Consider the following 27,997-nt stretch of genomic DNA (forward strand, 5'->3'; position numbering starts at 1 on the left):
CTTCTGGCTGGCCGTCATCATCCTGACCACTGTGTTTGCCGGCCAGATGAAAGCCATGATGATGATAAAGGAAGAGTCGGGACGCATCGACAACATGAAAGACCTGTCGCTCAAGCCTGAAATGAAGCCTTACACGGTAGCTGGAAGCGCTGGAGTGTCTTCAGTCCGTGTGAGTGTGAAAAATTATCTAGAAGGCAATGCACATTATACATCCCCAAAACACCGGTATACTACTAAATATGTAATGCATTTAAAATTATATGAAAGGGCACAAGTATATATATCAAAGCGCTATAAAATGTTTACCGGAGACCTGTACGTGGAACACAAGCCTCAGTACGACAAAAGACAACTGCTAAATACATTTCGTGAGATGTCTATATAATCGTGTACTTAAATTTGAAGCGTGTTCATGATGTGAGGGTTTTAACTGATATGTAGCTTTATTCTGCTCATAGTTAACTGCCGTTTCAATTTCGTACTCCGACAGCCTTAAAAGGAGAGGTACATTATAGAATAACAGCTGCTGTAAACACAGTTCTGATGAATAATACCCTCTGATGAATAATAATTTAATATCCACAGACTCTATGCATAAATAAATTAGGTCATATTTCATGTATTATCTAGGAGAGAAATATATGAAGTGAGAACAACGCTTGATGCTAAGAAGGTTCAGAGTCTCAATACTGAATACTTATTTTTTTTTTCAAAGCCTTGATTTTTTATTTTTTCACTAAATTTGCGGTCAGTCGACTCTGCAGTCCGATGGAGCCAATCAATGAGCGCCACAGGGAATCGTAACGGCGCCCGTAACCTTTGTGTGGTTGTTTCATCGGACCGTGATTGGCTTCATCAGACCGCAAAGTCCGCTTCGCTCCGACTTAGAAAAAACGAAGTACAGAGTGATTTTCTCGCAGCCGATACTCTTCTATACTTCGTTTCACATCAAGTCAGAGTGTATACGTGCAAGAATAGAGGGCACACATCAACATACTAAAAGTGCAAAGTCACTGCGCATGTATGAACATGACGGTCGTAGGCTGATAACCTAGGAAAAAAAACTACAAAAGCTGCGTAGCGTTTTTGGCATTGCGCGATTGGCGCTATCTAGAGTCATCAACTGAGATACGCTTAGGTTATCCCCACTTGATTCCCAGATTATCTTGTGACCATTTTTAGTGTAGGGCGAGCACAACGAGCTAACGTTAAGGCGCCTTCACACTTGCAACTCTTGAGTCACACAAGTGGCTAGCGACATGTGACAAGCGACCACCGACGTTCACAATGCGGACGATCGGAGAGTCGCTTCTCCGAATTTTAGGGAGCCATCTTCGATTCCGTCCGGTTTCACTGCTTTCAATTTTTGGTTTTACCTCCGTAGTTTCCACCACGAAAGAAAGATTAGTGTTATTAGCCTGTACCCTATAATAAAAGCACAATCGCTACACTGACGTGCACTCACTCGAGCTTCCGCTGACCTGTTCAACCGAAAACAAGAGATTTGCTCGCAGGCAGAGTTTTTTTTTTGGGCTCTCATTAGAATGCTTGTTATAAATTGGCACTCTGATGAGAGCCGCCGTAGACGCCTCCGTGTCTCTGTATTCATGGCCTGTACCGGCGAGTCGCTTCTCAGGTGCACTGAGCCGCCGTTCATTCCGTCCTCCCCGCCACAGCTTGGGTTTGCGTTTCGCAGATTTCCCATCTTCGTTGTCTGACCGCTACATATGCGTCGTTATTTCCTGATAAAAAAAGACTCGTGATGTTGACCTTGGTCCTTCGGAAGCGTACAATGAAGCACATTCGGTATATCGGCGTGAACTCGCTCGTGGCGCGGATTCGCTGCTAGGCCAAGTTATTTTTTAGCACTCGTTCGAATCAAAGTGCTCCTTTTATAAAACCAAAAATGACTATTTTTTAAGGGCGCTGACCAGTGCCACCGCAGAGACCTACGTGGCTCTGTATCCATGACCGCTATCACGAACCGAGGCGTGAGATGGATAGGTCGGTTGCTTCTCCCTTGCTACTCCCACGTAAGTTCGACGTGCCGGATGTAAAAAATCGCGAGGCCCAGCACACGCCACTTCCGAGGCGCTGCTGATTGGTACAGCCGCCGGGCGACTCGGCGATCGGTCGCAAAAATTTCGTCTGGAAGTAACTGGTCCAAAACAATCGCATTCGGGATTAGCGAATGTCGCTTTCGCGACAAAAGTCGCGCGACAGCTGCGACTTGCAAGCTTGAACGGGCCGTTTAGGTTCTAAAGTGCGCCTTTCTGAGCTTGAGATACGGCGTCCGGCAGCTCAGGAAATATAGATTTTGCTCTGTCGAGTACCTGTTTAATATTCATAAAAGACGAAGAACCGATTCCTGCGATTTCATATATCGGTTTTGACAACTGGCACCAATGATTGTGTATAGACCGAGATGGCTGGATAACTCTCAAGCCTTGCTCATTGGGCAGCTCTAGCCGCACCGACAACACGACATCGGCTGCGCTCTGACTTAAAGGGATAGTGCAACAAAATTTCGGCCTTTTTTTATGGTCTATGTGCGTTCAAAGGAGCAGTATCACATCGAACAAACCAATATCTTGTTAAAAAACACGAAAAGAATTTTTAAGACGAATTAAACGATTAGCTAAGAGCACTTGTGGATGTCGCTAACGCCTCGTTTGTAATGCCCGTCTAGGAACCTTGACAGCTAGTGACGGTGAGTGTCTCGCCTCCGGCCACGACGAGAGAAGAGGGGAAGGAGGAACTGCCGTCTTCCCGAGAATCCCTCTTGTGTGTTCCAGAAGTAGCTGTTGTCCCCCTACAAGATTATAGAAGATTAACCCGCCACTCAAACTTCGTACAAAAGCAGCCGCTTCGGTGGCTGGAAGGACTAGGCCATCCCCTCGACGTCAGCCTCGCCATAGCTTTGCTCGTCCCAAGACGACCTACGTCACGATTGCGTTGGATGTCATGTGCTCTAAGCTGGGACTTCTCCGAACGCTTGCTAGAGTGGGCCGTTTATAAGAAAAAATACAGCCACCAGGCTCAAAATACCAACGTGCGATTGTCATTTACGGATATTGTGGATTATATTGAACCTGTTTTTGAACACCACGGATATATTTAAAATTTCGTTGAAGTATCCCTTTAAAGGGAATCAAAGCCCAGAGACCAACCGGGATGTCTCGAACTACATCGCCACATGAATTTGTTGTTGATTTTCCTGCGCAGAAACTCAGTATGGAGTGTGTTACGCAGAAATGCGTTCTCCAAGATTTTTTTACGCAGAAATGTATTTAAGAATCCTTGTTACACGTGTGCGAACGCAGCGGAATTACCTTTTAATGACATCTGTTCGAGCTTACATATTTTGCTTCGGTTGGTAAAAAAGGTGAAGAGAAATGGCAGAATTCAATCCGCAGAGATGCTCAAAGTATTCCGGAATACAAAAACTGAGATGCATGAACTTTAAGGCCAATATATATATATATATATATATATATATATATATATATATATATATATATATATATATATATATATATATATATATATATATATATACTCGAATACATGTCTCTTATATGTAACGAAACGTCCCCGACATACTTATGAAAAAAAAGAAAACAAATATACCGGTATATAGAAGCAGGTACATCCAGAAATACGTTTTTTTTTTTTTTTCTTAAAACGTGGTACCTGCGGCGGGAGCTGTTGGTGGTGAATGCAAATGGCAGCGCTCGTATTTTTGTGACTGTTCACGATATATCGTGCTTTCTATCAAGTATTTTCCTTGCAGAGAGAGTTAAATAGTTGATTCATATAAAGTTTGGGGTCCCTCACGCCTCCGAAAGCGGTTCTCAATTTATTGTGAAAAACCCGACAGTTAATTTTAGACAACAAATGTAACGAGATACCTAAGCCAAGGCAGAGTATCGCAATACAAGCGATACATCGTAAATTTATTTTACTACGGAGATACAAATATATTTTTCGAGTGCATCTTGACACAGAAATACAGACACCCGAAAGTACCTCTAAGATATTGAATGTATCGTGGTCCTGCCCAGCCGTACATCCTGTCGAAAGCTATCAAAACCTACGCCAAGCAATTTCAGGTCAACAAACATTGTCAGAGTTGTGGTTAAACACGAATATCTCGAGCACATTTATCGTGGCCTGAGGCGTAGTGACGAGGGCGTAATAACGCTGGAAGACTTAGGGAACCATGTAAGCTACGTGACTCTTAACTAAAGGCGCAAGAGTGAGATCGGCTTACGTTCATTGTTCAAGGTTTGCTTGTATGCTGCAGCCTAAACACTATACTGAACAATATCGTTTTTGCAAACAATTTGTTTTATAAAAGCCACAAGGATAAAATGGCTGCTGGAGACAGGCAAATACTAAATATTTTATCGTTTCCGAAAAATCCCCACCTCAGAGCGGTGTTGCATGTATTGAGTAGAAAATAACAGCAATTTCTAGTGGATGGCTAAATGAACAAACAGATTTGTTATTTTCCCAATAACATTCTGCCAGTACGACCCGCTTAAACAAGGCCATTGTAATCAGAGGGTATAATTTAAGAGTAAAATTATAAGAATTGTTTTTAATACATTACGTTTTTCAATCAAACGCCCTCATGGGCTAATATCAGATTTTGAAATTGTAATAATGGCGCCAAGAAAAACAAAACACGCTATTTCGGTGGCAGTCTCATTCTTAGTGTAGCACATAAATCAAAGGCTGCGTTCGTGTGGCTTTCTTGGAAATCTTTTACCATTCTGGTTAGCGAGCGAACCCCTGCCGGAGGTACTGAGTTTCAAAAGGAGAAACATTAAGTACAGATACAATTTCACTTTATTTTTGTCTATGCATTTGTACAGGCGACGGAGGTGTGGGCAAAAAGCCAACATATGTTGGCTTGACGAGGCCCGCCCCCGTTTCCTCGGCAGAGGCAAACAGACGATGCAAAGAAAAAAAAAACTGAAACACACGTTATAGAACTACTAAATAACAATATAAAGTAAACATAAAACTCGTAAATATAAAAAAACTCATTATTACAATCTACACACGTCTCAATGTTACATGAACATAATTTTGATGAAATGGGGTGATGGCGTCTCAACTGTGACGTTGTTTCTTAATAAATTATTTTGTAATGATGAGTGGTTATGTCTTAGCGTCTGGGTTCCGTAATTTGTTCTGCAGTATGGTATTTTGCAAGCGTCGGTATTAGGAACGGTATAAAAGTTTGAAAGTCGCGTTAAATCAACTTTTTGTTTGATGAGGTGAACATTCAATTTTCTTTTGTTTGATGAGGTGAATATTCAAATTAGGGTGCAATCATAGAGACGGATAACTGGAATGAGATGCAGTGCTTTTCAAAGAGGTTATGTACGGGTGTCATATGATACATGATTGATAGACGTAACGGCCTTTTTTTAAGAACATGGAGTTTGTTTATGTTAGTTGCTGTAGTGGTACCCCAAAAACGATGACCATAATTTAGATATGGAGCGAGGAGAGAGTTGTATATGAGTAATTTAATGGCCACTGGGAGCTCGAAACAAAACTTCTTAAGAAGACCTACAGCTTTAGAAATCTTACCAATAATAGTTTCAACGTGACAATCCCATAACAAAATTAAATGAAAAATTACGCCTAAAGTTTTAGCCCCCCCCCCTCAAGATGAACTATTTCATTAAAAGATGGACCTATCACGAGGTTACAGTCGATAATAAAATATTCAATATTCGGTTTCAACAGCACGGCCTTAGTTTTAGATCTGGTAATTCGCAGTGAATTTACGTTACTCCATGTGTACAGTGATTCATAAGTGCGGTTTGCGACTTGAGCAAGCGTATCGTTGTCAAGTGCAAAAAAAAAGTATCATCGGCATAAATCACAATGGTTGCATCGTTACTTATGTGAACGATGTCAATGATGTCAATATTTCAAATAAATGGACCCAAATTGCTTCCCCGAGGAACACCGACAGTTATAGGTAGTAAGCTGGAACACTGACTACTGATGATCACAGACTGTTGACAAAATTGTAAGTATGAAGCTATCAGTTCGAGTGTTATAACATAAAAACCATGGAACTCAAGGTTTTCTTTTTTTTAGTGGAGTGATACGATTTATGCGATCCAAACTTTGGAAAAGTCCATAAAACCCCCAAGAGTAATATGCTTTTCTTTAAATGATTTCAAGATAATTCATTTTTGTATTAGTAGGGCAAGTTCAGTGATCGTCCCTAGCGAAAACCGTATTTTGAGAATGTAAGAATCAAGAATTGATGAAAAAAAGTTATTCTTCTTCTTAAGATTTTTTCAAGACATTTCGAAAACACCGGTAAAATGAAAAGGGGCCTATAGCTTGAGTGCTCCTTTTTGTTTCCACTTATGGAAAGAATGACTTTGGAAATTTGTACACGGCGAGGAAAGCTTTCTGTGGCAATAGAAATATTAAAAATGAACGGCAATACAGGTGCTAATATGTTCAAAACGTAATTAACGGGCTTAATTTGTATGTCGTCCATGTCACTACATTTACTAAAGTATATATAATGAAATTTGTTAAAAACCTCGTGTTGGTCTGTTGGGTGAAAAAACACGCTATTTTTATGAGGGGTTTCTAGGTACCTCGTCCACAGTGGGTTGTCACTGATGTGGGTAATGTACGCGAAATAGTTGTTAAATGAGTTAGCCAGGTCTTTTCCACGAAATGTTGTGTCACATATTTGCAATTCTGTGATGGTATTGTTTCCACATGATCGATCTAAAAGTTGATTAATAATGTACAAAGTCTGGTCTGCTCTCGACATTGTTCCTTCATTAAATGATGAGTTCAAATACTTTCCCTTTGCTTTTCTGATAATTTTAGTCAGTAGGTTTCTATATGTCTTCAATTATTTTTAAATGGTCAGTGTCCCGTGTAGTTAAGAACGTACGGTCTAGCATGTTTTTCTTTTCGTACCATTTTGTAACATTCTTCAGTCACCAACGGTTTATCCGCGTTTTTTTTGTTTTTTTTTTATGAACTGGTCTATATTGGATGATGTAGCTAAATACCAAGAAAAAGTGCTAACAAGCAGACATACACTTTATCAACGGAAAAAGAATTGTAAACTAGATTTGAGTTTACGTCACTAATATGGGACGTCAACACTTCAAGTGTGTGAAAATGTATACATGATTGGAAAAAAAAACAGCCTGTAAGGCAAAGACAAAGAGAAGAAACACACGACTGGACAGGCGCTGACTCAGAATCATATGATTTATTAGACGAAAACAAAAAAAACGCACACAAACGTTTTCTTCTAGTAAATCATATAGGTGGGAGTGTGTGCCTGTCCAGTAATTATCTACCTTACTAGAGAATTTAAGTTTCTTTACATACGCGTGTTTATGGCTGCATTACTGTGATTGTCAGTGGTGTTGTTTGTCAACATGAATAACGACAAGTGATGGCCTATTTGGACGGCAATGCCCCCCCCCCCCCCCCCACCCCACCAAACTTATTGCGTACATCATTATTCATGACAAAAAGATAAATAAGCGTAGATGAAACACCGGTAGCATGTGTGGGTGAACTAAATATGTTAATTCGATTGTTCGATTCAGCAACACTTACGAGTGAATATTGCGCATTGGAGGCTATTAACGTGTTAATATTAAAATTTCCACCGATAAAAGGTTCGTGCCGGTTGACATTTAAATAATTCAAGAACTTACCAAAATGGCCTCAAATTCTTTAATTTTCCACTTGGTAGCCTATACACCAAGATAAAAAATATTTTGCCCGCACTTCAACGTCATTATTTCAAAATCACTACAAATAAATAAAAAAAATCGGTCATGAGTTCACAATCAAAACTATCTCGTACACCATATATATCTTCCCCCGTACCTTTTGAACAAGGGGTTAAAATTATATTTATCCACTGGCAGCACCTTCAGGTCGTCTTGATTGCATATTTCGGTGACCATGATTACGTCGAAAGAAAAAACAAATTTTTGAAACAGAGCACTTAGCTCGTCCTCCTTATTACGAGCAGAACAAAGGTTTGATGGAAACAAAAAATAGATATTTCTCTTTTGCAAATTTAAAAAGAGTGGCGACTTCATTCGCCATGAGATGTGCTCAAACATTAATGGCAAAAAACATAACTTGAGGGAAAACATAATGTTCTTACACAATCTTGGCTAACTTGTTGATGCAAGGAAAAGAGACAGCCCGTGACTGCTCTGATTTTCGCACCTATATGTTTCCGCCTCTCGTCCACGCAAATTTCTACCCTTCTTTACCACTGTCATGCCAAGCAGCTTTTTTTAGTTCTGGACACTAGTGTTCATTGCAGTAGACTGAGGCACGTGTACCGCGGCCTAAATCTGAGGTTGACAACCGATTCTTCCACGCATTCTCGATTACAGAATCCCCTTTTGAGCGAAGATTAAATCGCGCAATGATAAGCTGACCTGGCGATAAATTGCCTGCAGGTACGCGATGACATATCTCGATATCGCAAGGAGCAATCGGCTTGTCAATCAGCGCGCCAGTTTACGTCAGGACTTCGGACATATTGATAGACGTTTTCCTCTTTACGCAAGGTCTTTACATTACGGAAAGCCATTCACTCTACTTCAGCTCTCGGTTAGGATAACGTACCAAACCCGTCAGTCATCCTTCCCGAATTAGGTGAAAAAAGGTTTTGTTTAACATTCTTGACCTGGACTGTATTTGCTTCAAAAAGTCAGAGGCACGTGCTACCGTCGAAGCAGCAGCTGAGTGCTGCACATTGTTGATAGAAGTGTAATTGCCCAACTTTGTCTTACTCACCCCTGTCTAGAATTGCTCGATTCGAGTAATACTATTCTTCTGTGTGGTAGGCGTTCTGGGGATATTTTTTTTCATAATTTGTTCGTGCATTTCACACTGGATACCATCGTTTTTTGGAAAGGGGTTTCTTCCTTTTTGACGCGATTCCAATCATGTCCTACCAGGACTCCAAGGACCCGTCGTACCAGAAGGTATGGCGCATGATGCAGAGACACAAGTCCGACCAGCCTCCGGGGGTCGTCCTGTCCGATGGCACAATGCGCGAGGTGGTTCAAGGAAAGGCTGTGCTCATCATGAGTCGAGCCGCGCTGGCCGCCCGGGCCACGACCGCCTGCGCCAACTCTGACGCGGGGGAATACTACGTCGGCAAGGAGGCCATGTTCAACTTCAACTCTGTGTTTTACCTAAACAAGAGGATGCCCCTCGCACGTCAACGGGCCATTAACAGCAGGTGAGCGTTTCTTCGTGAATTTAGTACATGCAGCATTAAAGGGGAGGTGAAACACTTCTTTAAAAAAACGAGTTAGAGGTGAATTCTGGCGTATTTTTAACCCGTGAATCTGAATATCACATTCGATTTCCCTGAAGATGCAACTAAATGCGAGAAAACGCGAAAAACCTTCCACAAGTCGTGACGTCAGACTAGGATCTTTGGGCCGCCATTGCGTGTCGCTCGTATGGGCAGCGCGTGCAATGGCAAGCTTGCCAGCTATATTTTTTTCCGCACTGACGGCAGTCATGACGAAAAAATGCGCGAGAGCAGAGACTTCGAACACTCCTAGTGTGACGTCACGCCCCGGGAAGGAGGGGATTCGGCGGAACTTTCCAAATTAATTTCTGAAGCCTCCTTGCACCAAATTGAAAAATAATCTCGATATTTCTGATCCTGGAGGTAGAATGAAGGCCATTAAAGTGTTTTTTTCTCAAATACAGAACCGATTCAGTTTCTCTTTAAAGGTCCCACGAGTGAAACTGTCTATACTGGTTTTCACCTCAAAACCCTATATAAAAAAAAATAAAAACAATTTTTTTTTTGTGGATTGCTTTTTTTTTCTTTATGTGGTGAATTAGGCTACATGTAGGTGCATTTTAGATGAACTATATATTAGCTTATCAATACGTATACATTTAAAACGCCAAATGAATGGTTTGTTTCCCGGACAACAAAATATTTTAATAACTACTTCGCGCAGTGTCTGAATAACGCACAAAACTTTATTTTTTCTTGATGCGACGACGTGTAGTGGGGGTCCAGCACCATTGCTAAAGGAGATCGTCGTTTGGATCACCCTAGCGTCCTTATCAAACTCTACGATCGCTCTTGCCTCAAAACATCAGCGACCCGATTAAAAAATCAATTTGTATGAGTATTTTCATGTGTCCAATAAACACATATTAATCATACAAGATATATAAGAACTTATAAGAACTACATAACAACTATATAAGAACTATATGAGAACTATATAAAAACTATATAAGGTATATAGGAACATATAAGAAACTACTCACAAGTTCCTTATATGGTACCTACATGTTCTTACATATCTTATTTAGTTCTTAAATAGTTCTTATGTAGTTCTTATATATCTTGTATGACTCATATGTGTTTATTGGACACAGAAACTTCTCATACAAATTAGATTTTTAAATAGGGGAACAACGTTCCGCCCCTTAAAATTTTGCTCCCCTGATATTCACTAGCTGAACAAGGTTGACGTAGTGAACACCGCTCAGCCACAGCAAAAACAACAGGAATTACGCTTGGTGTCTCCTAGCACACAAATATGTCGGCCGCGGACCGAAGATGCGTGCTGTGAGCAAACCGTATAGCGGTAACATTGATCATTTAATTCCTTGTTTTATTTTTCTTCGAGGCGGGGGGGGGGGGGGGGGGGGGGCCTTAAGAGTTTACTGTTTGCACTAACGCGTTCCAAGTAACGGTATTATCTTGACGCGTTACTTTTTTCCGTAACGTGCAACGTAGTCAGTACTTTATCAAAACAGTAACGAGTAACGTACTTACGTTACTTTTTCGAGTAAATTGCAACGGAGTTACGCTACTCGTTACTTTTTCGACCCTAAACTTTCAAAAAAAAAGTTACAGTTCTATTTATTTAATGTTTCTAGGCGCCAAGCCATGTGGATTTTAGAAATTTTTACATTTTTCTTTGCGTTCTTTTCTTTTTAAGGATTTAGCTGGAACCGTAGAAAATATAAAGTAATTATGTTCAGTTTCTGCATGGACATAATGTTTGTTGAAATATGGCGCTCAGGCATACTATAACGTCAAAACAGTAAAACGTGTTAATTCAGAATTTAAAAAAAGTAACGCAAAAGTAACGTGCGTTACTTTCTATCAGCAGCTGTAACGGTAACGCGGTCCTTTTATTTTGAAGTAACGTAGGACGGTAACGCGTTCCTTTTATTTGCAAGTAAGGAGTAACACATTTTGTTACTTTTTTTCGGTAACGCCTACAACACTGCGTAAGAGATTGCAGAATTGATTTTCCTGGGATTGTTGATCTAAAGTCACTGGATACTGGAAAAGTAGCGCCATTGCCTGCCCTGTCTGCAAGCTGGAAGCAAGCTGATAACTATCAAAGAGACGACCAAACGTCGCAAGTTGATTGGCTGATAAAGAAACTTTTATTTAGATATCTACAAATTCAGCGGTGCTGGGCCACAGCTACTATTTTTACATCCAATCGCGAAACAGTTGTGGGGTGCATGCGGACCTTGTTGCCACTCACACGAAAAAACTGAGTGCCAACGCCTGACGATGTACTGCTCACCTAGGCTTCAAAGTATATTTTACAGGTGGTCGGCCATATTTTCTAGCAGCGTTCGCAGCATTGGAAGGGGTGGCTTAAAACGCCGGCGTTGAACAATGGCCTTATTTCTATGCTGCCACAAAAATTTCGTGGGTTAGAATTACTACGAGCTTGGCGAAATGACTGCGCACACGCGTTTGGGAGTAGAAGTGGGTCCCAAAACATCTGCAACACCACTGGTCAAAACGTGCGCGCCACTGCAGATCTGTAGCGAATACAAGTTGATTTGTCTCTGGGGAGGCACACTGTGGGAAACCGTCAGTCGCGGGCACTCCCCAATGTGCTGACATGTCTCTGGTGGGTAGAACATCCCACTCATATTTCCAGCCGATGTCGGCCACTTGCCCTGGTACGTCCCAAGCTAACATATTTTTATGCACACTCGTGAAGTTTGAGTTTGGCGCCGGGAAAAGACGCCAGACGCGCAAAGGGCTTCACACATACGTGATACTGCTGGTGTCTCTTGGGCACTGACGTCGGGCAACACTTCCGTTCCCCGGCATTGCATTGCGACAACCATGGCGTAGTAAAACACAAAAAAGTCCCTGCGGCAGGACAGGCATTCCTTAGCCCCTGAGCAACAAGGACTCTGCGTAAATGCCCGACAAGTACGAAACGAGGGCGCGGCCTGGACCGCCCACATCATCCTGTAAGGCAAGCAACTTTCCAAAAGTTACTACACACGGTATGCTCCAGCCACCACATCACGAGGCTGGCGCCGAGGCAACAAGTTCGGTTTACTGGTCTTAAAAAAAGCGCAATCACGAGGAAAGTAGTTCTACGTGTCATTGCTTGTGGCGGAACCGAAATTTTGAGCCGTGTACCACAGCGTCGCTCAAATGACCAATTTTATTAAAACGCTTTGTCACCGAAAGAGAGTTTGAACGCTTGGGCCAGTTGCACTTGCTGCCTTATATGCTAAAACACTTTTTCCCAGGTACGAGGCGCTATTCCATCTTTCAAAAAAAGGACACCCAGTACACTCACCACGCGCGCGAAGGGAATGACGCCGTGGGCAAATACCGTGGAAGCCAATACTGGCAACTCCCGCGGAAAACGGGCGAAAAGTGATTGCAGCGCCCCTGGCGAGCTCGGAGTCTCCGCTGGCAGACAAATTCTCCGAAATGCATTGGTTTTGCCTATCTCCGTGCGAGGTGACCAACGAAAAAAAATTGTCACGGACATTCGCTGCTTTCAAAGTTAAAAAATGGGTGCCAGCTCATGAGTGAATGACATTCTCTTCGCGTGGGAAAGATGTTACAGCTTTCTGGGTGCAATTTCGGAGTTCTCCCGAAGAAAACATTCTGTCACAACTTATGTAAGCCAAGCAAAACACGAATGTATGCCTTCGCGCTGTTTCGTGAAAAAGGGAAATGTACTAACATTTCAGAACATTGCTTCGTTTCCAATTTATTGTTCTTATCAGTCAATTTGTTTTGTCGTTGCAATTCCCATTTCTCATGAGTGTCTTGCTTATAACCGTTTCGTCGAACAGGCGAGCTGGCTAATCCCGTTAAGATCGTCTCCGGATGAAGAAGCAGAAGTCAATTTCGAACCACGTACGTTACGGCGATGTCAGTATGCTCCGAAAGAAGGCGTTGTGCATACGCAAATCTGACGCGATTATAGATTAACAAAAGCGGAGTTACGAAAAAAGCAGACTTCTCGCGCTTGCAAAGAAAGAAGGGGAGAGCGTCGTAGCCCCGCAAAAAAAATATGATTTCAGTCAGGCTATTTACAGTGCACAAATTCCGATTGTTAGCGCGGGGACGACCAACATCTTCTGCTTCGCTGCTTCTTTACTTCTACGATAAAGGCCGACACCCGTTGAACCGTTTCCACTCGTTCCATTTTTGAGTCTTCTTTCTTTTATATTTTTGAGGCGACGCCACTCTGCCGCGTTATTTCTTCCTCCTGCTTATATGTTGCTGCGTATATTTTTTGTTTGTTTTTTGCCTTTTTTTTTTTTTTTTTTTGCCGACGTGTAAACAATCGCGTATCCTTGCTTTGTTTGGCTTAGTTTTTACTCCCTTTCCTTCGCTTCGGCGCTCACTACCCCCGGTTCGTCTGCGCTAGGTCCGGGCATTTTGAGGGCCGTCTGCAACTTTGCTGTTGTTGTTGTTTTCTTCCACTGTCGTCTGCGATAACCTCCTATTTTCGCCTTCGATTGAGTTTCTAATCCAAAATCGTCATACGTGCTTTTTGATATTTATTAAATATATTAAAAAGTGTAAGCTCGTTACCCATTTTTATTCGAATTTTATTTGTGTACTCCGGCCGGCACGTCTGCTACGGGTCATCGCTTGTTGATCAACCGGTCGCATTCAAGAACAAGTTTGTGCGATGTGGTGCCTACCATTGCAAGAACAAGTTTGTGCGATGTGGTGGAAAATCTTTCTTCTGCTTCCTGCGTCAACCTACGGACACCTACGTCAACAAGTACTTGAATGCACTTTTAAACTGCTTCGTCAAGCGAGCGAACGAACAACCCGCCGAAGTCACTGGAAAAAGAAATTCGAAAGCAAAAAAAGGTTACTCACTGCTAGCACATATAGAAGATTGCTGCCTGCGACCAACACATTTCTGCGACTCTTTTTTACCGGGCAGTGTGAGCTGCACTACGTTATTTATTTCCCCTGTTTTGTTTTTAGTTCGTACCTACGCCGCGAAAGCAAATAAAGAAATGTACAAAAAGCAGCTGAAAAAAAAAAAAAGGGTCGCTTTCTTCTTTTTTCATTAGTTTCGTCTGTTGCTTCCGCTTTGTTTGTCGTGAACTCAACACCGGTGGCGACCACCAGCTATTCATTTGCTGCTTTCCATTTTTCTTTCTTTTTTTCTATAAGCGCCGCAACGATCGTCGTCCGAAGTTGAAATAGTTTTTTGTTAGCTTCTTTGTTTTATTCGCCGTTGTTCGCTTCTCTTTCCCGTTTCTTCTTATTTTCGTCGGGAATGGCGACACCACTTTTTCTGCAAAGTTCGGTAAGTGTTTGCACGTTCATTTTTATCCTTACTTTTTGTTTTGTTTTTATGCTCCAGCAGCTCGTGCGCTTGCTCTGGTAATATTAACATGTCGTTTTTGCATGTTTTAACGATTACGACGTAGTTCGAGTAGCTAAACGCCTTTTTTCCGCTTCCCAGACGCGTTTCAAACGCGTGTGATCCCCTGAGAGGCGTTTGAGACCGCTAAATAAACTGCTCTATCTTTGTTTATGCGCGCGTTGTTATTCGATTGTCGTTGCAGTTGCGATCAGTGGATTCCGCTTTGAAAGCGAACTGACCGCAATAAATTGTTTCTGCTGTTAGGGTGACGATACGGGGCTTGTAAAGCTCGAGGACGTCGCGGAGCCTATACTTTTCCATTGCGACGACTGCTTCCGTAGACTCCGAGTCCGCTAGAGGCGCCACTGTCACGTTCGCCGCCGCTCCTATGTGTTTTCGGAGGAGTTTCCAGTATTGGCGAAGCTATATCGTATTTGCCGTGGGTGTTGTTGGGCGAGCCGGGTCAACTCGCCGGAGCCACGCCGGGGTCCGGTGAACTGACGGCCTGGATCACCACCGAGTAACTTCGACGCTTTGTGCAGTTCCTTGTAACATGGTCATGACCGCACCTCTTGTACGGTAAGGTGCAGCCGTCGGTGTTGTGGCCGAAGACTCCACACCAGGAGAAGCGAGGTGTTCTGCACGTCTCTCCGCGGGAACACATAGCGGGAACACACCCTCTTCATGCCCTGATACTCGCACATAACGCGGTGCCCAGAGACATAAATGAAGTTGGGCACCGCCTTTTTTGCCACGGTACGTACGACCCTCGTTCCAGTGTACATAGTGGGGCGGCCTTTATGCGCCGGGTGCGAGACACGGAGGATCTCACCGTACGGCCCGAGAATTGGGCGGTACTGCTGAAAGTTGGAGCACCGGCACATAAACCGTGCGGTGCCCCACCTGTTTCTGTGGGACCGCGACGTTACCAAGCGGCAGGGTGCCCTGAGCTCTCAACTTCTATGCCTTCTCCCCTGGGTTCACGGCGGCGATAACGACATCCAGGGTGTTGATGATGTGGTCAACAGGAACCTCAAATGCCGCTGTGAACACGGAGTGAACCGTAGGCGTTGTGGCCGAGCACATCCAGCCGGCAGCAGGAGTGGGGCCCCTGTGACATGCGTGTCAATTTGTGGACGTGGGCCACAAGGATGCGCTTCATGATGGCACGACTTGCTACGGTCGAACGGCGTTTCGGCTAACCGTTGTCATGGCAATCGCCATTTCGGTCTATTCGATTCTTCAAAGCTTCGAAAGGGTCGTTCTGAGCCCGTCGCGCCAAAATTGCTATGCAGCGTGCATCATCGTACTAAAAGCGTTCTTCGCCAGTTTAAGTGTCTTTGACTCTGTGTATGCAATCCACTTATCAACTTTGTTCATACCCACAGATCGCTTCCAGAAGTATTATTGTTCTTACATATTTAATGACAGGAAAATTATGTCTCAAGGCCGCGAAGCAGCGGCACTGCATATGGTGGTGGTGCGAATATGTGCGCTTGTTTAGCCGATGTGTGGATAACAAAATCTCGTTATTCAAGGAACGTCTTTATAAAGCTACCCGTCTCCAACAAATTTAGACTGGGTCACCAAGATTGGAGAAGTAAAGAACACACTGCTCATTCCATGAACCAATATGACGACCATACGGGGATCTTGTCTGATTTGATATGATTTTGGGTTTTAATGGCGCAGCGGCTGCTAAGGCCATAGTGCGCCAGAACAATGGTAGAAGAAAAAACTGCGGTGCTATTTAGTTAAAGGTGAGGCATGCTATGAGAGTTTAAAACCTTTCATGAAATGCAGACAATACAAAGAAAATCCACTAACTTAAGTGTGCTATGTTATAGTGGGCCAATGCTATTTAGGAAGTTAAAAACTTGGGTATGCGGAACAAAAAGCTCCTCTCCCAGCAAAAAGGCAGGGTGGAATGGGATCGGTTCTCTAAAAACCGTGAGAAGTTGGTGCGACGCTCATCATGATATTTCGGACATTGAAATGAGAATGTGCGAGACGGAGAGTGTTTCAGCACATTCTTCACTCATTGGAGCATCCTCTGCTCGCAGAAGGAAGCCATGCGTGAGGTGAGTGTGACCACTTCTTAGGCGACAGAAAAAAACTTCATAAAAACGCTCATGATGTAGGCAGCAGCCCATTCAGAAAAAATAGGTTTCGCGCGATGGAGTTCATTATGGACTTCAGTATCCTATTCCTCCTTCTATTTCTTTTTAATTGAATTTTTCAATAATGACCTGTAATCCAAGTATGGGATGCAGGTAACCTCTGTGTCCATGTGCTGACATGTTCTAGCAGCTTTATCGGCCTCCTCATTTCCGACTACACCGACGTGGCTAGGGACCCAACAAAAATTAATGGTGATGTTTCAGTTTATGGCAGCTACAATTTTGGTACGTATTTGCAGAATAAAAGCATTTTTTGATCTATCTAGGGATGCAAGCGCACAGAAAGCACTGAGAGAGTCTGAGAAAATTACGGCGGCCTTGATATTCTTTTTGATGAGAGTATCCACAGCTACCAGTAGGGCATATGATTCTGCCGAAAAGATATGGCTTCGTTGTTGAGCCGCTTTACAATACTGCATGACGGCCCGACTACAGCACATCCAACACTACTGCTCCCCTTCGATCCATCCGTGTAAAACTGTACAAGGTTCTTGCAGTTTTCGGCGATTTGGAAGAACTCTTGCCTAAGATCTTTCGCTGGTACATTCTTCTTGTCATACTTGGAAAGAAAAAAATTGACTGGAATAGGTGTGATGTTCCAGGGTGCAACTGGGCTGGGCAACGCTGCTACCGGACTCGATGAGACTATTGCAAAAGTCTCGGCCTCAGATTTAGGGCGCAGGGGAAAAGGAGGTACATCAGAGGGTTTGTTCTGGTATGTCCTTTCATACCGAGTGTAAAGAAACACTTCGAGTGCAGGATGTCGGGGCATAGAACGAACTCTTAAGTGATACTGAAGGCCCAGGAAGAGACGTCTTGTTTCAAGAGAGTATTCATTAGATTCAGCGTAGAGGCTTGAAATTGGAGAGGTCCGGAAAGCCCCCGTTGCATGTCGTAATCCTAGGTGGTGGACAGGATCTAAGATGCAAAGAAGAGACGGCCGAGCCGAGCCGTACACCATGCAACCATAATCTAATTTTGATCGAACAAGGCACTGATACAAACGCAGCAGGCACCTTCTGTCACTACCCCAGGACTTGTGCAAAAGAACTTTTAAAATATTCGATGCTAGTAGGCATTTCTCTTTGAGTTGCAAGATGTGACTGCGGAAGCTAAGTTTCTTATCAAAAATAACCCTTAAGAATTTATGCTCGGAGTGAACATTCAGGGTCTGACCTCCCAGAATTAAAGTGGGTTTTGTAGTGATGCCTCTTCGAGGAGAGAACAGAACACAGACAATTTTCTTTGCTGGAAAACGAAAACCATTCTCATCGGCCCAACGTGTCATTCCATTAATACCTAGTTGGACTTGGCGTTCACAAATAGCTACATTACACGAAGAGCAGAAAATTCGTACATCATCTACATAGAGTGCATAGGAGAGAGATCGGGGAAGAGCCTGTTTAAGAGAGTTCATTTTGATCAAGTACAGAATAACACTCAGCACCGAACCTTGGGGAACACCATTCTCCCAGGCAAATTTTTCAAAAGAGTTGTACCCTGCCTCACTCTGAACGAGCGTTTTTCAAGGAAGCTCTTGATAAGAGCTATCATTTTCCCACGAATTCCAGCTGAAAGTAAATCCCTTAAAATTCCGTACCGCCATGTGGCATAGTATGCCTTCTCCATATCGAAAATACCGATACACAATTCTGTTTTTTAACGAAGGCATCCCTGACCGTTTTTTCTAGGCAAACGAGGTGATCAACAGTTGATCGCCCTGTCCGATACCCACATTGAAATGTTTCGAAAACGTTTCTCTGCTCTGCTCTAAAAAATACACCAATCTAGAGGTCACCATTCGTTCAAACGTTTTTCCCAGGGAACTGGCAAATGCAATGGGTCTGTAGCTGGAGGGTAACGATGGATCCTTTCCAGGCTTTAGCAAGAGAGTCACAATTGGCCTTTTCCAGAGAATGGGATAAGTTCCACTGCTCCACACACAGTTAAAAACAATAGGATGGTGTCTAATGCTGCAGGATTTAAATGCTGAAGCATACTGTAATGAATAAGGTCTGGCCCCGGTGACGAGTTCTTTCCCTTGTCAAGGGCGATCGTCAGTTCCACAGGGGTAAATGGATGATTATAAGCGCTGTTAGAACCACCGGTGCATTTTATTGGTAATTTCTCTTTGGCAGCCTGTATTTTAGAAAGGTGCCTGAATAATGGTCAGATCCCAAGACACACTGGAAGTGTTCACCTAGAATATTCGCCTGCTGTTCCAGTGTGGTAACACTGGTGCCATCTATGTGAATAGAGGGAGAGTAAATGCACGGTAATCCCCTCTAATTCTATGAACCCTGTCCCATACGACTTTTATGCCTGTGGAACTGTTGACTGAGGAAGCATACGACATCCACGTCGTTTTTTTAGATTGGCGTCTTACATTGCGAGCCTTAGCACGTAGCTTTTTAAACTTAATGACATTTTCAACAGTTGGGTAGTGGCGCACAATTGTCCATGCAGAGTTTTGCTGCTTACGAGCTAGGCTACCCTCCTCATTCCACCAATGCTTTGGTTTTAATGGTAAACGTCCTGACGTTCTTGGAATAGAGTGCTGTGCCGCTTGGACATTTACATTAGTCAGTACTTCACAGGCTTCATCAACATCTAAGCTAGCAAGTGTGTCTGAGTGCAACTCCGACTCCTTTTTAAAAGTGACCCAGTCAGCCTTTTCCAACTTCCAACGCGGAGTTCGAGTTTGTAATGACTCAAAGGAGACCGTGTTTCGCAGAACAATGGGAAAGGGGTCGCTGCCATAGGGAGTCTGGTTTACACTCCACGAAAAGTTAGGCAGCAACGAAGCACAACCAATGGAGAGGTCGATGGGAGTCGATGACGAGGATGAAACGCTAAAATAAGTTGGAGTACCAGTATTAAAAAGACAAAGGCTTCGAGAAGTTAAAACTGATTCGAGTATTGTTCCACGAACATCAGTTCGATTCCCACCCCAAAGGGTATTGTGGGCATTAAAATCCCCCATCAAAAGAAAGGGCTTTGGAAGTTGATCTAAAACAGAGTGAAGTTCTGCACTTGTTATAGCTTGTCAGGGTGATAAATATAGTGGACAAACCGAATTGGCTTTGTGCACTAGAACACGCACTGCCACTGCTTCTAAAGGAGTGTGTAAGGGTATAGCTGTAAAAGCAGCCAGCGTTGGAACTACTATCGCTACTCCTCCAGATGAAATGGAAGCATCCAGGCGGTCCTTCCGGAAGACAATAAAATTTCGGAGAAAGTTTGTGTGCGTGGCAATTAAATGTGTTTCTTGTAAACACAGGGCTGCAGGTTGGTGTTCCTGCAAAAGATACTCAACGCCGTCAAGGTTAGTAAGTAATCCCCTGCAATTCCATTGAAGAAAGGTTGCAGCCATGTGTTGGAGACTCTTACTTCGGGGTGTTATTTTTTTTTTACTTTTATGGTGGGCCTTGGGAGTCTGCCTCTCCGTGTCGTCTGTGGCAGACGCATGAGAGGAGGCCTGGGTACTCTCATCCATAGGTTCTGGGTCCTGTGGCGAGGCCTTCCCAGAAGGTATGGAAAGACGCTGGCCACGAGGAGCCCGGCCTCGGCCACGACCACCTCCAACCAAAGAGGCAGCGGAGGTGCCAGGCAGGGAGGCGCCAGAGACTTCCCGTTCCTCCACCTTGGGTATTGGAGTGGCACAGGAACTATGCTGTTCCTTGGATGAGGATTTCCTCTCCTGAGAGCGTGGGCCCCTCTCCCTTGAAGGGGACCGCGGGCTACGGACAGGCTTGGCCGTTGCCGACTAATCCTGTGAAGGGGATGCCGTCTGAAGCTCCCTCCACGCTAACTAGGAATGACTGCTGCCCCGTGAGGGCGGGAGGGGTGGTCGTCTGGCTGGAGGAGGCAGTAGACCCCCCAGCCGATACCGCACGCCCGGGCAGCTCGATTTTAAGGTTGGGCGTGGGGGATTGCTGTGGCTTCCCATAGTCCAGAAAGGACGTCTGGGTAGCCACTGCAACCTTCAGTGGTGCATGTTCCCGCTGCACCGCCTGCGCGTAGCCGCCCTTTCGCAAGAAAGCAAAACGATGGCGTGCCTCTAGGTATGACAAGTTTTCTTTTACTTTTAGAGTCAGTACTTCTTTTTCATCTTTCCATACTCTACATGATCTGGAGTATGCTGGGTGAGCCTTGTTGCAGTTTGTGCAGTGTGCGCTGTTTGTGCAGGGATCTGTCTTATTGTCAGTTTTACTGCATTTCACACATGTAGCTTTCCCGCTACAGTTCTGGGAGCCATGTCCCTACCTCTGACACTTGAAACATCTCCGGGGATTAGGGATATATGGTCGAACCCTACAGTGGAGGTATCCAGCCTTGGCGGTTTCAGGAAGTGTGGTGGCTTCAAACGTTAGAACGATGTGTTTTGTTCTTAATTCCTGCCCGTCTCGTCGCATGCAGATACGCCTTGCAGCCACGACTGCTTGGTCAGAAAGACCTCCAGCAATTTCATTGTCTGTTGTCTCTAGAAGGTCCTCCTCAGAGATTGCTCCCTGTATCGTATTCAGTGTGTGATGTGGCGTGACTGACACCTCCTGGTTGGACGCTGAACGCAGTGCAAGGAGCGCCGTACTCTGCTCACTGGTTTCAATTTCCACCAGACGGTCGCCAGAAGACATTTTTCGGCTTTGAAGCTTTTTCCCACAACACTTTCAAGTACTTTTGCAACGAGGAAGGGCGATAATTTTGAGAGCTGTTTGTCACTTTCGGAGTGAATAACCAAAAACTTTGGGTAATTGGAATGGATACATGGAGTCTTGTCTGGGATGAAAACTTCGGTGCAGACCCTTTTGGAAGGCCGGTCAGGTTGGTTTGACTTGGAACCCATGAAAATAGGGAGGATTTCAGAAACCGTGGCGCACCTCCCACCACCGAGCCCAACAAGGGGGCTGGTAGCACCCCATAGCAAGTATGGCTTGGCTGGGTATGCTAGACCTTTTTAACTAGTCGTTTTTCTCAAAAGGGGCATGCCACAGCGCAACCGCCCCCCCCCCCCCCCACTAATGTGGTGTGAGTAACCATTTAACAAACCATGGATTCATTATTTGTATAATTTATTTATTTGACATACTGTCCTGATTAGGACTTTGACAGGAGTGGCAACGAGTTATACTTGTAAAAGCAACAGGTAAAGCAACACGGCAACAAAGCACAATGCAAGGAACACCAAAACAATAATGCTAATCAAGAATATACAATAGTTAGGTTGCGTCCAGGTGGAAAAGGAATAATTCAAGATCGGTGGAAGAAACAACATTTTTTGGCAACAGATTCCAGTCCCGCACCGTACGAGGAAAAAAGGAATACTCAAAACAATCTCTATTGAACGAAAACTCTTGTTGAATTTGTTACGCACAAGTTGTTTTCATCGTCAGCATGAAATATTTCTGACAACGTCATAAGCTACTACTTCCCATACAGTCGGTAAATGTTATCTCCCAAATAGTGTGAATCGTTTCAGTTTAGTTATACCCAGGCCTGCAGTCTTCTAGGGCAACCCGATAGGTGGTGTGCCAGTGTGCCGGTGTGTTCAGTACGAGAGCCTAGATCGAAGAGGGAGTCCATCTCCAACCATGGGGAGGGTTTGCAATTTGCTGGCAGTCGCCTTGCGGAGTTTGATCGCGAGTGCGCACGCGCTGCGTTTTCGCGTGGCGAGGAGGGAAGCAGGCGGAAACGCGGAGACGTTTGCCGACGATCAACACTTCCGGCACCACCACGCAGCTCGTATTGCAAACGCTACCCATGAACCACGCGACCCCGATGGAGCAGTTGGAAGTTCTCTGAACAACAGGCTCTCTATACTCGGCGACAACTTTTCTTGGCAATGCAGTGAAGGGTACAGGCACGTGTTTTCTATCCAATTTTGAGCGCTGGATAAGGCTGTGCGTGGGCTATCGTCAACTTCCTCTGCATCGCCAAGAAAAGTTGTCGCCGAGTATAGTGCTAAACTGTTACAAGATAATTCGGCGCAATCGATTACAAAACACCGCAAGTTTGTGAACCAGCCTCGAAGTTAGAGCGCTGGAGGCGTGACAACTGAAACTCCTCCCTGCCGCTCTCCTTCTGCCAACGGATGCTTTACCGCAATTTTCAAAAATTACATTTTAATTAGGCAAATATTCGCGAACACCTAATTATCGTAAATGTTGCACATCGTGAAATATGCTCCTTGACAGTGACTAATACGAACTATTTTTTCCCCGCGTAGTGTTCGCAGACGCATTTTGACCGGCCTCCGGTTAAACATACTGCAGTTTACACTATGTAGAGAACATTTATTATTTAAGTTGAAGTGAAGTCACTTCGTGTTTTTATACTCACCGCTGTTGATGTATCGTCGCTGAGTCTCCAGTCCGCGCTGCTGATATTTTAGCTGCGGTAACGGAGAGTAAATAGAAATGATCTCCCACGCTAAATGGTGTTGCGTCAGGTGCTCCACGCCCTAGCTGCAGATTTATTATTTATCGATGAGCCCGCAGGGTCTTACGGTGTTGGTCCTACGTGCGGCGTGATATTTGTAAGCTTTTACCGCGTCCGTTGCACAGACATTCAAAGTGTGAACACCAGCGGCCAGCTTTCTCCCCCAGTCTATGAGCCTAAGAAGCGCAGAGCACGTGGTGCGCCACCTGCTCTTCTTGAAGCCCCGTCCTGAAAACCCCGAGCATTTTGTTTTCGTTCCTCAGCCGGTAAGGTTGCGTGACTGGCCGACAAGAACGCCGGGGAACCAATCGCGTAGCTACAGGCGGGAACATAATAGGCCGCTTTTTGCGTTTGGTAAGCTCTCAGGGATTATACAAAATATTCCCACTACGATAAAATAGCATTTTTATCCACTTGGTCACTCAATTAAAAAAGCAAAAAAAAAAATAATGTTTGCATTATTATTTTGATTTCGTGCATTTCGAGGATCCTGTGGCTTCGGGACTCTGGACTGGTGGCAAAATGGTGGAAGGACTCTTCGGGCAGCTGGGAAGGCTGTGGCCAGACAATCAGCGACGGGACGCTGACCTTTGCGGACTTCACGGACGTCGTCAAGATGTGGCTGGTCATGCTGGCTGCCGCAGGCTGCGTCTTTCTTGCCGAGTTCCTCTGTGGTCGGAGCACGAACCGGTCGACATCCTTTCGCCATTCGCTGTTAGGGCTTCATCGCGTCAAAGTTTGAGAAGGAATGCGTACGGGATGGGAAATAATAGATTGCAACATTCCACGTTGGAGCACGGGATATTGTAAAGGAAGGTGCTGGGAAATGATTGCTCTGTGCTTTCTTTCATTGCAGGAGATATATAAAGCGTAACTGCATCTTTAGTTTTTCTTCTTTTTTTTTGCGATCAAATGATTAGGCAATTTTTACAAACTCAAAACTTCGAGAAAAGGTCTGAAAAACTCTAAATTTCACGACTTCAAGTACAAAAAGGCTTGTGATTTCGAAATGGTGTTAGTGTATGAAGTGATTCTAGCTTTCTGAGTTGCATATTCAATTTTTTAGCGTGTAGATCATATAAAATATATATATATATTTCTATATAGCTATGATGTGATATAATTTTTGCATCTTCTTAGCTTCCAAATCACCTGGAAACCTCCTATAGTTATTTACAATGCAAGAAGAATAAGAGCAAGCACAAATTTCACCAAACAGCACATTATGCTAATAAATTATCCCAAAAAAGTACTTGAGACACACCGGGATAACATATATTACAACATACATTCAAACTTTTGGTAATGAAACAACTGGTTTCTTTTTTACTTCGGCGATGACAAGAAGAAAGAATGACAGGGCCAACCTGCGAATACATACACGATATTTATATAAATAACGAATATGAATTTAAATATGAGAATTTTTTTTTCTTGTGTACTCGCAAACAATTTTTCAACCTGCTCCGCGGCATCCAAATGAAGAGTACATCGGAGAGAAGTGGGCAATAATAAATTATGTTATGTTTATCTGGAAATAAAGCACGCATAAGTATAACAGTAACTCGGGTGTTTCCGTCTGCGCTAGAACCAACGGTCTATTCAAAAAAAGTAACCGAAAGCGCACATACTTTGTTGTTCTGCATTGCTTTCTTGGTTTCGGCGCGTATTTGAATTTTCTGAAGATTGGAGGAATGAAAAATTGGGTGAAATAAAGATACTATGCTGCATAAATTTTTGTAGAAGATAGATGAGCGACGCCGTGCTAACGTCATTCCACTGCGGTGGCGCTGCTGTCGGCAGGGCGCGTGCGCAGTGGCTCCACTTGACGCGGTTTTTGGATGGATGGATGGATGAATCCAGCTGAGCCCTTTGGATCGGGCGGTAGCTTACGCCACCTAGCCATTTTGTTTTACCATTTAAGCTTAGAATATTTCAATGTGAAAACTATATTCACTTGGCACTGAAAAGAAAGTGAGGCTATAAAACGCCATTGCCATTAATTAATAAGAAAATACCTAGTTTTCTCTCGCTTTGTGCCACCATTCACTTAATCTTTGCTTGGTGAGATCTACTGTCTTGAAATCATTTTTTCCTTCGCTGTCTCTAAGACCCAATAACTTTATTAAATCTATGTTGTCTTCGGTAGGCATAGGGTGAAGCCCTTTACGGAGAGTATCAAGTGCTGAGCCGTCTCGTCCTCCTCTCGACAGGCGGCGCACACTGTATTCATTTCCTGGTACTTCGCTCTGTATGTTCTAGTTCGCAAAACACCTGTCCTTGCCTCAAACAGCAATGAGCTTCCACTAGAATTGTCATAAATACTTTATTTGGCAATAACTGTGTTGCGTAATCTATAGCTTTACAGAGCCGTCTTTTGTCTGCATTCCCTCTAGCCACCGATCTCTTTCTGTGGCCTTAAAGGGAGGCTGAAGAGCTTTTCGAAAAAAATGAGTTAATGGTTGATTCTGACGTGTTTGTGCCTGCTGAGTCCAAATATCACAACCATTTGTCCCAAAATAATCCCTAAACGCGAAAAAAAGCGAAGAAATCAGAAGCGATCGCCGCAGCGGCACGCCATTGGCTAGCCACGCGTGACGCGCCGCTACGTCATAAAAGGACCATCTCGATTCTCGCTTGCTCCGTCGCTTGCGGAAGTAGCCGCGCGCCGGGTCTTCTGCTCTCGTAAATCGGGTTCGGCTTCTGATTTTTCGAAATCTTTCGGTGGATCCGAAAGAGGAATGTGTCCAGACGACCCTCGACGTGACAAAGTACGCGTTCCAGCCGTTGGCAAGGTAGGAAAATGACCCCCGCAGTAATAAACACAGACGTGGAGCCGCTTGCGCGGACGCGAGATGGCTGGCTTTGTACCTTCAGGAACGTACTTACTGCTACTTATTGTAACCTAAAATGTTGACAATAAACGGAGTGCTATTGACGGGACACCTAAAGCCGGATTAGCGTGAGCCTCTCCAAAACGGTCGTCAGAGGAAAAGAATTCTGCACACATCGGCCTTCGTGCTTGCCAGCTGCTGGACGCGTGAGCGTGCAGGCTGCATTGTTTATCAAGGCTGAAGTTGTTTGAAGGAATAGTATAATCGGCTTCGGGCGACGGGACAGCTTCCCCTGAGATGAGACGGGTGATAAGATAGGGTCGCCGTTCTGCCACCTCCATGTCCTTGCGCACTATGCGAATAACTGCGCAGAAGTTGCATCCTTGTGATAGCGGTACCCTCTGCTGCGTTTAGTTTGTTTGCCACAAACTATTGCGCCATTGTAGCTTTAGAAAAAGCGGAGATGTGTGCCCGGCACCCCTTAATTTGATGTCGAATTCATGAAAGCTTCCTGGGTCTCTACATTCGCATACTTCTACCAAGCTTTTTTTACTGCATCACACCGCCACCAGGCATTATCATCGTCCGATCGCATTTCTACGGCACAAAGAATTGTTGCATTACACAAACTTTATACGGAAAACACTGCGTAACTTGTAAAAAAAGAACTCAATTCAGAACAGAAGGTCACATGCTTTGTATTTCCACAAAGCTCTCCTGAAGAGTATATGAACTTTTGGAAGAAAAATTTAACCAAATTTATGTTTACGTTTAAAAAATATGTGGCCTCAAATAATGTCAGCAACTGTAAAAAAAAAGTTGATGTTAAAACAAGTTGCACCGTGAAAGTAGCATTATGAATTGCATGACTACTTATTAGAGCAGGCCCTCCTCTCCCAAGGGACTGGGTAGCCGAGTAGAATAAAAGCAAAAGAAAATAATCTTGGGCTACCCAAAATTGTTTGTTTTTTTTTTGTTTCCCAGACTTCCCCGGCCGGAGTCGATCCGGAAAATATGGTCACTTCAACAATATAAGAAACCAACACTAACACACTAATAAGGCGGTTAACACAAGAGAGCCAGTAGAAACCCGCTGTTCGGCTAAATGATCGCGGCTTTTCTAGCACACTGCACAATTCTAATAACTTAACAGCTTTTTTCTAGAACAGTCGACCTACAATTTCTACCCAGCTACGTTTCCACTTTGCTTGTGACTTTTAATGCGCTGAATTGCCTTCTTACTTTCAAAAATGGTTGGCAGAGCGTCGGGTTCAAGCGAACCTTCTTCAGACCCAAACCCATACGTACATAGTTTTCATATGCGCCGTCCGAAACCCGTTTCGAACAAAAAACGGTGTGCTTGCTCAAACCAACCTACCCCCTTAAAATCTCGGTGACGAAGTGGAAAAGACAGTAAGCGGGAAGAACAACTGCGACGAGCGCTGTTCATGAAAGCTGGCGGCTACACGAGTACGGCACCGTGCAACAGCACGAGTCAGTTGCTTCGGTGCCACGAAAATTCTGCGAATACGTGAACAAACAAGAGAACAATTAGCACGTAAAGCGATCGAGTCCATAGCATGACCGGTCAACGGATAAAAGCAAGCGCTATGCAGCGGCAGAACAACAACGGCTCGAAAAGACACTAGAGCAGCCTACGTGGAAAGCGCGGCCAGCCGCGGCGGGGTCCCCCACCCGGTCCTTTTGTGACGCCGGCTGACGGGCTTCCTCCTCTCTCCCCTTTCGCTCTGCTTCGGAGAGGCGTGGCTTCGGCGCTACTTTGAAAGCGCTGTTCCGGTTAATCCGCGCAGAAAATGACCAAACGAATACG

The 27,997-nt window shown here is 44.2% G+C and overlaps 1 protein-coding gene across 2 annotated transcripts; it reads left to right on the forward strand.

Moving 5' to 3' along the window:
- LOC115320788 lies at positions 1-25,173 on the forward strand. Of its 2 annotated transcripts, none has more exons than XM_040208159.1 (3): positions 1-169; positions 9,006-9,292; positions 23,819-25,173. In XM_040208159.1, exons 1-3 carry the CDS (start codon positions 47-49, stop codon positions 24,072-24,074), a joined length of 666 nt encoding a protein of 221 aa, XP_040064093.1. In that variant the 5' UTR covers positions 1-46; the 3' UTR covers positions 24,075-25,173. The 2 variants fall into 2 exon arrangements, with proteins under 2 accessions (XP_040064093.1, XP_040064094.1); XM_040208160.3 differs by lacking the exon at positions 23,819-25,173 and adding an exon at positions 20,393-20,819.
- Positions 25,174-27,997: the final 2,824 nt, after the last annotated feature.

This window comes from Ixodes scapularis, unplaced genomic scaffold (genome assembly GCF_016920785.2).
Source record: "Ixodes scapularis isolate PalLabHiFi unplaced genomic scaffold, ASM1692078v2 PGA_scaffold2__306_contigs__length_199485367, whole genome shotgun sequence".
NCBI lineage: Eukaryota > Metazoa > Arthropoda > Arachnida > Ixodida > Ixodidae > Ixodes > Ixodes scapularis.